At 45.1% G+C, this 11,416-nt stretch overlaps 1 protein-coding gene across 4 annotated transcripts in view; it reads left to right on the plus strand.

Annotated features, from left to right (window-relative positions):
- The window catches only part of MFSD6 (major facilitator superfamily domain containing 6), a 42,794-nt gene extending 31,601 nt beyond the window's left edge, over positions 1–11,193 (plus strand). For 2 of the 4 annotated variants that reach the window (XM_081023943.1, XM_081023944.1), the window contains exons 4-7: positions 376–537; positions 2,630–2,728; positions 4,766–5,046; positions 8,099–11,193. In XM_081023943.1, the coding sequence (XP_080880069.1) occupies positions 376–537; positions 2,630–2,728; positions 4,766–5,046; positions 8,099–8,278 (722 nt within the window). In that variant the 3' untranslated portion in view covers positions 8,279–11,193. Of the gene's footprint in view, positions 1–375; positions 538–2,629; positions 2,729–4,765; positions 5,047–7,848; positions 7,871–8,098 lie in introns of all 4 variants that reach the window. The other 2 variants (XM_081023946.1, XM_081023945.1) reach the window with 2 other exon arrangements.
- Positions 11,194–11,416: the final 223 nt, after the last annotated feature.

Here is an 11,416-nt window from a genome sequence, read left to right on the forward strand (position 1 = left end):
AACACTGATACCATGGTCGCTGGTGACAAAAGTCCTAGAGCAGGCATGGCCAAACTTGGCCATCCAGCTGTTTTGGGACTACAACTCCCATCATCCCTTGCTAACAGGACCAGTGGTCAAGGATGATGGGAACTGTAGTCCCAAAAACACCTGGAGGGCCAAGTTTGGCCATGCCTGCCCTAGAGAATCAACAGGGTCTCACACTCCCTCATCTCATCCAGTAGAGTAGCCAAGCAACTTCTGTCCATGAAGCCCAGCCTAAAATCCATTTCATCCAAGACAACCTGAATCTGGCTGAAGAAGAAGAAAGGGGGGGAAAAAAACAATTTTCAGGAGCATAATAACTGAATTCTGAAACATCTTCCTTTTCTGCAGGTGTGACCCATGCAGCCATCTGGGCAGCTTGCATTTCCTACCTAAGTGCTGCTGTTCCTCCCGAATTAAGAACTTCCGCTCAGGGTATTCTGCAGGGCCTCCACCTTGGCCTGGGCAGAGGGTGCGGAGCAATGGTTGGAGGAGTACTGGTCAACTATTTCGGTAAGAGAAACATGTTGGATGGTTCCATTAGCAATTTGCTCTCCTTTCATGCATTTTGGATGCTGCTTTATTAAATGTTTCCCAGCCCTTCGCTTCCCTATGCTTAAGTTATGTTAGCCAAATGCTGATATCATGCTTGTGTTTTCTTGGGGGGGGGGGTGTTGTGTTATGTATGAAATTGTGTGGATACTTGACACACCAAATTAGAAGGACCTGTATCTTTAAGACATTTCTTTTACCTGTCATCTTCAAAACACCTAATAATAAGGACAATATATTATTATTATTATTATTATTATTATCATCATCATCATCATCATCCCACCCATCTGGCTGGGTTTCCCAGCCACTCTGGGCAGCTCCCAACAGAATATTATTAATAATAAAGCGATCAAACATTAAAAATTTCCCTAAACAGGGCTGCCTTCAGATGTCTTCCAAAAGTCAGATACAGTGCTACCTCTGGTTGCACACAGGATCCGTTCCGGAGCTCCGGTCGGATCCTGAGGAATTTGCAACCGGAGGTGCCACTTCTGCACATGCATGCAGTTTAGTGCTTCTGCGCATGCGCGCAGTGAAACCTAGAAAAATACTTCCGGGTTTGCTGCGTACGTATCCCGAAGGATACGTAACCGGAAATGAACATAAGTAGAGGTACCACTGTAGTTGTTTATTTCCTTGACATCTGATGGGAGGGCATTCCACCGGGCGGGCGCCACCACCAAGAAGGCCTTAACAGTTGTATTCAAATGAAGAACAGAACGGAAGATGATCCCATACTTTGGAAATATTTGCAAGTCCCGATACACACAGGTGTGGCGTACCCAATTTGGGCATGCATCAAAGGTTCTAAACATTAACCCCCAACTTGCCATATCTGTCCCTTGCTGAGTACTCTTGGTTTCATGCAGGAATTTAGAGACATTGATCATGTATTCATGGTCAGAAGAGGAAGTCTGCCCGCCAGTTGTTAGCATAAATTCAATGCTTTGAGCATCGTGAGCAAATTTTATTCACTTTAAGTTAGCCATGCCGAAAGGGAAAGGACCCTTGGATGGTTTAGTCCAGTCGAAATCGACTAAGGTGTGTGGCTCTCATCCGCTTCCAGGCCTTTGTCCGCAGACAGCTTTTCTGGGTCATGTCGCCAGCATGACTAAACCACTCCTGGCGCAACGGAAGCCAGAGCACACAGAAACGTCGTTTACCTTCCCGCCACATCGGTACATGTTTATCTCCCTGCACTGGTACGCTTTTGATCTGCTAGGTTGGCAGGAGCTGGGGCAGAGCAACGGGAGCTCACCCCGTCATGGGGATTTGAACCGCCGACCTTCTGATCGGCAAGCCCAAGAGGCTCAGTGGTTTAGACCACAGCGCCACTCGCGTCCTTAGACACGCCGTAGTTCCACTAAATCCAAGCCATGGTGTTTTGAATGCTTCTACAACTTCTCTCCTAATGTTTTCATCCAAAGGGTGTGGTCTAAGTGGATTAGACCACATTAAAAGTGCAATCCTGTGTATGTCTACTCAGAGGTGCATCAGAAGATAGATAGATAGATAGATAGATAGATAGATAGATAGATAGATACCGTAATTTTCACTCTATAAGACGCACCAGACCATAAGACGCACCTAGTTTTTGGAAGAGGAAAACAAGGGGGAAAAAAATCTGAATCCCAGAAGCCAGGTCAGCCAGCGGGATCGCTGCGCAGCGATCCTGCTGGCTGCCCTGGCTTATGGGATAGCCGTGCACAGCCTCTCCCGGGCTGGGGAGGCTGTGCGCGGCTAAGCAAGAAGCTAGGACATCCAGCGGGATCGCAGCATAGTGGCTCTTTAAAGGGAGCGCTGAACAGAGCCTCCTGCCTGCATTCACTCCATAAGACGCACACACATTTCCCTTTAATTTTTAGGAGGGGAAAAGTGTGTCTTATAGAGCAAAAAATAAGGTACATATATATATATATACCTATAAAGATGCGAATCTGCCTTACTTTTGAGCTAGACCTTTGGTCCCTCTAGTTCATTACAAGTCTGGCTAGAAATCGCTCTTTGCATGATTGAATTGGGTCTCACTCTTCCTTGCTTCTCTCCACAGGAGCTGCTTCGACATTCAGAGGGATAGGAATGGCCTGTCTTGTGATCCTATTGCTTTTTGCTTTGATCCAGTGGGTGGCAGTTCCTGATGAGAAAGAAGGTAGGTAGATTATTCCCATATGTTCAGAGGCACCCAACCAAACAGCATTTTCCTCTGCCTCTTGGGGTGATCTCCTCATCTGCTTTGAACTCTTTTCCTCTCGTGCCCATTTAGTCTCATTGATCTTTTGACTCGAGTCATAACCTTAAGGCTATAGGGCCGGGCTTACTTTTAATTGACCTTTAAGCAGAACTTTCCACGCTGGGCACGCAGGGGCTTTTTCAATAGAAGACATACTTAATAAGCAAAAATGTTGAGTCCTCTGTCCACAAGACAAACTGATCCAGAGACAAGGGAAAGACAGCAGCACTTGGACATTATTATTATTGGATGTCTCTGGGAATGGGGGTCTAAGAGCGAAAGAGCTTGCTAAGGATAAGCACTGCCCCATAGTTGAATTTGTCTTGCTACCTTACGCATAATTCATTTTAAAGCGTGAGCAGATTCTTGATAAACTGAGCTGCAGTTAGAAAATAGCGCTCTATCTGAGTCAGGGGTAGGCAAACTAAGGCCCGTGGGCCAGATGCAGCCCAATTGCCTTCTCAATCCGGCCCACGGACGGTCCGGGAATCAGCGTGTTTTTACATGAGTAGAATGTGTGCTTTTATATAAAATGCACCTCGGGGTTATTTGTAGGGCATAGGAATTCGTTCATCCCCCCCCCCCCAAAAAAAAATAGTCCGGCCCACCACGTGATCTGAGGGACGGTGGACCGGCCCATGGCTGAAAAAGGTTGCTGACCCCTGATCTGAGTTATTCGTAGCAGCAAGTGGGCCCAGGGAAGCCATTGTGGTGTTTTGGATTACCACAACTGCAAGCTACACTGTGTCCATCAGCTGGTTACCCCCGTGGCTTCCTCCTCTCCCATTATTTCCCAACTTTCCCCCTCATCTGCCTCTGAGCTGTGACCTTCCTCAACCCCCTGTTGTAAATCTAATCTGTCTTCCTCTTCCTCCTCCCTGGAAGGGTCAGGATGGGGAGGCGGTCTCCACCATTCCTCCTCCTCTGCCCAGTCCCTGACAATTACAGGGGGTTGCACCGAGTGTGCCCCTTTGCATGAAAGAATCGTAGAACAGTGGATTCTATTATTCTTTCCATTCAGGGCTTGAGGGTTTGGGCATTCTGAAAAGTGCCCTAGATTGCTCAGAAGTAAATTTTGTAGGGCAACAGGGTGGATTTGATTTAAATTACGATTTAAAATCACTAGTCAGTAAGACTTGATTTAAATCATTTATTATTATTTTTTACAGAAAGACTCATTCTTCCTAGTGTAATCTTAATATTTGCAACCAAATAAATTTTCAGAGTCGTTTTTACGGTTATATCTGAAATTACTGATTTGGTTATACTATTAGAAATACATGGACCGATCATTATGAAATTACTGTGAGGTTTAATAAGTTAACTGCTTATATTTGGACAACCTTTCTTCTGTACTTTATTGGAAGGAAAAAAATAATAATTTGCTTAATAACAATTTAAACAATTTATTTAACTAAAACAGTAACGTTATAGCATATCCATGTTTGTTTACTGATGCGGTTAAACAATTTTCTTTAAAAAACAACAACCCTTAAGACTGGGTTTTAAGCACACATGAAAAACTTAAAATAAATCCTATTTCCTGATGAATAGCCCCTGGACTGTAATGTAACTTAGATAGAAAACTATCTTTGGAAATATTTTTCCTCCAAAACCATTTTATTTTAAAAATCCGATTTAAATTTTTTAAAAAATCTGATTTTTAAAATTTTATTATTGATTTTTATCCACCCTGTACAGCAGGGGTCGGCAACGTAAGGCCCATGGGCCACAAGCAGCCCATGGGGGTCATTTAACCAGCCCACGAGCCGCCCCTGAACCGAGCCGCCCCCTTGGCCAGTCCCTGCGCATGTGCAGATGCCGGAAATCGCGCACGCGATCAGGCCCACGGAGGAATCTACGCTGGAGTGAACCGGCCCAGGCAAGGTAAACCTTGCCGACCCCTGCTGTACAGCAACGAATACTGACCTTTCAAATGGTTATTTCGAACTTCAGAGAAAACCATGCTGGCCGAAAGGATCCCAGTGCCTTCCAGCCCTGTGCCCATAGCCACCATTGACCTGGTACAGCAGCAGACGGAAGATATCATGCCTCGGCCAGAGCCCAAGCTTCCTCCCAAGAAAACAAAGCACCAGGAAGAGCAGGAAGACGTCAACAAGCCTGCCTGGAGTGTCAGCTCTTCCCCCTGGGTCACTCTCGCCTATGCTCTCTATCAGATCAAGGAAATGGTCCAGCTCTCCAAAAGCAACCTGGTGCTCGACAACCAGCCTTTGCAGGTAACCCACGCTTTGCTGCCTAAAAGGTGTTTTTAGGAGGAGAAATCGGATATGAGGTTTTAGGGTTCCAAGGAAACGTTCTACCTGGCATCCCTTTCTTAATTCGTGCCATCAAACCCAACAGCAGAGAAACGGGTTGCAAATAAGGCTTCTTGCACAGTTAGAGGTGGGAAACCCCATCCAAAAAGTGGGAAATGGCTCAACTCATTTCCTAGCTTATTCTCCTGTTTTGACAGGTGTGCTTACCTGACAGGCGAAGGTCTCTTGCAAGCCTCCCTGAATTCCTAGCTGTTAAGCTTTGCATTCCAAAAGAAATAGCAATGGGGGTATCTCAACCACGCAGATCTGTCCATTGGGGTGTTTAGGGCAGTCTGGGAGTGATGTACACAGGGGGTTCTGGAGAAGAATTATGGGGCTTGCAGTGCTTTTCTCTTCTTTGAGGTAAACAATACAAGCCCCAGAAGGTTGTATCTGGGGGGCTTGAGCTCATAAACTCCGCGGGTTGTCTCCATATGCAACATGGAAGCTCCTCCGATTGTGGTTATTCAACAAAACTTATTAGCTGTTGCTTGAATACTGACTAGAGAGAGTTCTGCTTCATGCAACCACAGACTTAATCTACGGAATGCTTTACCACAAGAGGAGATAATGTGTATATCTTACAAGGGTGGGTTTTTTTGGTGGTTTTCTTTTTTCTTGGAAAGGGCAGATAACCAGTAGAAATTAGCCACAACAGCTATATGCAGCCTCCAAGCATCAAATTATTTGCGGCAGGTTGATGCACAGCAAGGCTGGAAATCCAGTCTTAAAAGTACCTGGATTTTGGGAAGAAGGTTCTGTCTCACACACACACACACACACGGGGTTCCCTTTAAATATGGGCTCTCACTGACTTGATTATATACATACACACACACACACACACACACACATATATATATATATATATATATATATATATATATATATATTCAGTTGGTTAATCAAATGATGTTTAATTCACTGAATCTTAAAATGCATAAATGTGTGTGCAAGGAAAAAGAATCCGAAGAAAATAGCATTACAGTTGTACCTTGGTTCTCGAACGGAATCCGTTCCAAGTCCATCCGACTTCTGAAAACGTTCAAAGACCAAGGCGTGGCTTCCGATTGGCTGCAGGAGCTTCCTGCTCTCAATCAGAAGCCGCCTTGGATATCCAGCTTCCAAAAAACATCTGCAAACCGAAACACTCACTTCCGGGTTTGTGGCATTCAGGAGTACCAAGGCGTTCGAGAACCAAGGTACGACTGTATTTGTTTTAATTGATGTGCACGGCCGTCACCACCCTAGAAAAGCCATGCTCCCTTCTCAGCATTGGAGAGGATGCTTCTTATAAGGTAGCAACTATCACTTTTTAAAAACTTACTTTTTAAAAAAGAACCCCCCCCCAACTAATGAGAATCTCCTGATTAATCAGGTACATATTTGTGATCAATTAACTGGATTGTTGACAGTGTCCATTGCCCCACTTTGGACTGAGGTGTATCCAGCCTCCTATGTCAGGCTTCCTCAACTTCGGCCCTCCAGATGTTTTGAGATTACAATTCCCATCATCCCTGACCACTGGTCCTCCTAGCTAGGGATCATGGGAGTTGTCGGCCAAAAGCATCTGGCGGGCCGAGGTTGAGGAAGCCTGTCCTATGTGATTTGCTGCAATGATGCACGGGGGCCAAAATTTGGAGCAAAAGTCCTGCCCCCCCCCAACACAACAGGGTGGTCATTGCGTTTTGAAATAAGTGAATAGACATTGCCATCTATAGAGCTCCCCTCACTCTACAAGGCCAGAGTTTAAAATTACCAAATTCCACTAGTAATTTGCAGGCGGGCTTCAGCAACAAAAGAAGGAAAACATTCACATTGTTGTAAGGCAGTGGGGGAACCTATCAACACTGTTGTTGAATCCAGAGTTTTGAAAAACCTGGTGTGTGTTTGCCTGAAAGTATGCTGTACTAACTACTTCTTTAATGTGCTGTTACACTCAAGCAACATTTGCCTTTAATTCCACCAAGATCTTCACAAGCAGCTTAACCGGCTAATGACAAAATTATTAGTTTTGCCATCAAGAGGAGTCTCTGCCTCATAAAGCAGGCACTTGAGCAGCTGTCTTAAAAATGAGATTAAATGTGTCCCTTCAGAGGTTGGCACTAATGATAGCTCATTGATACTTTTGCACAAGAATCTGTTCCACTACTATCTAAAGCACCCAGAGATAAGCATCTCAGCCCTTGAATGATAGATGTCACCCACATTAGAGTCAGGAAAGAATATGGCCCGTTTGCAGCCATCGGACCCAAGCTAGCAGGGAGATCTGAATACACAAGCCTGCTGCCATGTTCCAATTGGGCTGCAATGGTCTGTGGGAATTGTTTAGTGTTTGGATTGGGGGGGGGGTCGTGTTAACTTTTAGCTTTAGCTTTATGTTTGCATATTGTAGAAACGGAACTCGTTAAAAATACCAGAGAAAATGTTACAATCTCCCTCCCCCCCTTTTTTTCATGAGTGGGAAAATGGCCTGCTGCTTAGTAAGTCTCCTGAAATATTCATAGCTCAGCTCCAGAAATAGCAAACTCTAACTCGCTGTGGTGCTAATGCAAAGGATTACACGGAAAATATGTCAAGGAAAGTATGTGCACAGGAGCGCCAAAATGTGTTAACAAGCCGTAGGGATGTGTTGCGTTATTGCCTATGTAACATTTCGAGAGAACGTTTTTTGCCTTAAAATACAACAAGTTCTTTTCACGCATGCTTCTTGGGGAAGAGCAGTTAGGAAAAGATAATAAGCAAGGTAAGTTTTTTGACATCTTGCTGTCCAACGTTTTTACCTGGATATGATAGCGCTTCCCCCTAATTGCTTTTAACGCTTATGTGCTGTGCTGTCTATGATTTTTTCGTTGCGGCTGTTGTTCTGACAAGGCTGCCTGGCTTACCTGCTGTAGAAGGATATGTGCGCTTTCCTGAGCAGCGGGAAAACCGCAAGTATGCATTTTTACATGGGATCCTTTCTCTTTTCTAGAAAGCCAACAATAGTCATGACTCTGAACCAAGCGTCCCTCAGAATCAAAGCAGTGATGCGTCTTCAGAGACTTCTGTACCTACGGCAGCTCCTGAAACCCATCTCAGCCCAGGCTGCCCTGATCCAGACCCAGCTCCCGCAGATTGCAGCGCTCAGCCTCCCGAGGCAGGGCAGGAATAGGCCTTTGCTGCCTGTCTTCATCTTGCTGCACTGGATCCTGCTCTTTGGGGGGAGCTGAGAGGAATGCTGAAACGAAAAGCTTGAAACTGCAGCTCCCTTCATCTCCGCAATGGTAACCTGACACAGCACGCATTTTTAAATATTTAAGGCCTTTTTCTGTGTCAAAGCCCAATAGGCCTGTGGCAGGAAGGACTAAAAACCTAGGAAGGCTAGGCCAGAAGAGGCCGGTGTCAAAATAACTAGCAGAGGAGTTAAAATATTCCACACAAAACGCATTTCAACCTTTGCGGGAACGAGGTTTGGGGTCCATTTGTGCATAAACAAAACGGAAATCTAACCTGGTAGTGGATTTAATTTGTGAAAGGGAAGTTTTCTTCGGTTCTGAAAGAGGAATGCTGCCTTGCATTCCTTCTTGCTCGAGACAATGAATTATTATTATTTTTAAAATCAGTTCTTAGGGAAGGGGAAAAGAGAATTCATAGGTATTTCTCTCCACCCACCCACCCTAAATCTATGTTAATTTATTGGGAGGCATATTAGTTTCCCAAGGACAGATGCATAAACTACTGAAACTCTATAGAGAGACTACACTAGTTAAATACCTAAATGAAGGAGCGGCTTAGAATTCTGTCTTTTGTAAAGACTTTCAGGAACTTTGAATAGCTTTGGGCCAGTTGAGTTCTATGTTAAAAACGAGTCTTGGAACCTTTTGAGCTGGCCAGGTTGCTGTTCACTGCTCTCTGGCCAGGCCGCAGGGAATTGGTAAGGGCATTTAGACTGAATCAAAACTATTCGGCTGCCTACAACCCTTCGTTTACGAGGCTGTGGGTTAGGGCTTGTGTTTGTGTTGTGAAGGTTCGGCGTTATGCATAAAAAACTCCACTTGACTGCAATTGTTCCGTTTGTGAGAATATGGGACCCTGTTGACCCAACTCAACGCGGGGAGAAACAGTCTGTGGAGGTGAATCTTTCCTTCCGAACCCTGTTGTAGTCAGCTATGGGGTATTTGCGTTCATGCTGAGAGGCAGGAGCCACATATGCACATCTGGGACCGATGGCTCTTCTCCTAGCTCACATAGGATGTCAGAATCCTTTTTTGGACTCGGGGGACGCCCAAGTCTTGCCAGGGAAAACCCATAACAGGATTCACATGTGGTTCGTGCTGACAGCACCTTTTGTTTGGTGCAAGAGAGGGGATCCTTGTGAGCTTGGCCACTGCACTTCTTGATCAGGGCCAATATGTTTTATCTCACGATAGTGTAAAATTTATTTTATTGGGGGGGGGGCGGTTATATTTATTTATAGCAGGGGTGAGGAGCTTGCGGTTCTCTAGACGTTGCTAGGACTACACATACCATGATTCCTGACCATGGGCTGTGGCTGATGGGAGCTGGAGTCCAGCAGCATTTTGGGGGGGGGGGGGCAGACTGCCAGTTCCCCACTCGATGTGTGGGGTACATTTAAAGTGCCTGTGGACTGCCAAAAGAGGTGGGACACAACTCCTAATGGTTCTTGGTTAGGAAAAGGTGAAATCATTAATATAAACACAGCTGGAATGACAGGAGAGCCATCCTACGTAAATAAAAAATCTGCACAGTACGTTTTGAGCTGTCGCGACAACACTTTGTGTTGCTTGTCAAATACACTGGCAGATTCAGGTTTCTTTTTCTTTTCATGTTTCCCAAATGTTAGTCGAACCCGCTTTTGCCGATTATAGCTGAGAAAAGAAATGTTATGGTGGCTGGGACAACCCAGCCAGACAGGTGGCGAATACAATTATTAACATTATTATTTATTCCAGGCCGAAGCCTTGAGGCTCAAGAGGGTTGCTAAAAGCTTTCTCTCCTGAGGAACAGCTGCTTAAAAAGTTGCCCTCATACTGAAAGGCAGCACAGAACCAAACCACTGTTGTCTTCTGGCAGCCAAGCGACGTGGCAAATGGCTGTGTTTGCCCCCCACCCCAGCACTTACACCCCTGGGCAGACCAGCCTGTATACTAAGATTCATTTCCTGAACTGGCTTTTGGGTGGCAACGGGGAGAGACATTCCATTCCATGTAATCGAGACAAGCGATGGCCGCAGGCGATCAATCCTTTTAAAAGGCGAACGGACATGTACAGCCTGGTGTCCACCCCCTAGGTGTTTTGGACTACATCTCCCATCAGCCCCAAACACAACAGTGTGACCCTGAGACTTCTGGGAGTTGTAGTCCCAAAAGGCTGGAGTGGGGCTCCAGGCTTGGCGAAGGCTGCTTGCAAGGAAGCATGTCAGATTTTTAGATCTGTTCTAGGCAAAGCTGCGTGGGGTTCACACTTTGCTCGAATGCAGACCACGTAACGGAATACCTCAAGCTAGGTTGTGAGGAAGGCAAAAGAGCCCCTCAGATTTCCGCATGGAATACTATGGGGTATTTCCAATGCATAAGCCTTACAGAATCTAGACGTGGACACCTGGGACCAAACAACAGAGAGTAGTTGATAAGTGTTTTGGGTTTTTTTGCACTTCCACTTAAATGTACTGTAAATTTCTCATGACTTGTTTAAGTGTCCTTTAAAAGAAAGAGAATCAGAATTGTATTTATGATGTTACAGCTGGGGTACGTGTGTGTGGAGGTTAGGAAACAACCAAGCAGATGACAGGCGAAAAACAGTTTAAAAATAAAATAAAATATTAAACCCTCTCTTTAGCTAATTCGTAGAGAGATTCACATGGCTAACGTTGCCAGTAACACCTTAATGTGCAGCAGCTGCATTGTAACGCTTCGAGCTTATGCGTTAACGTTTACACGTCTGAATTGTCTGTTGAACCTGTTCCTTTGTTACACGCGGGCGATGAGACCGTACACGGGTTTTCGTATTTGTGGAAATTGTTAAGATGTAGTGAGAGAAATAAAATTTCACTGTATATGTAAAACAGATCTCTGGCACTGCTCAATTATTACATCCAGGTTCATACAACTGCATGGAGTCGGCACAGGTAACTATATTTTTGTGGACAGTGGGACTGTAAACTTTTAAAATTGTGGACAGTGGGATTGTGTGCTTTTAAAAAAATAGAAAAACCATGGACACAGCTTTTTTATTTTTTGCATATGCCTCATCAGGGGAGCCAACTTGGGCCCCAGGTTATGGGGGCCCT

Source organism: Podarcis pityusensis (assembly GCF_964106645.2).
Source record: "Podarcis pityusensis genome assembly, chromosome: 1".
In the NCBI taxonomy this organism is placed as follows: domain Eukaryota; kingdom Metazoa; phylum Chordata; class Lepidosauria; order Squamata; family Lacertidae; genus Podarcis; species Podarcis pityusensis.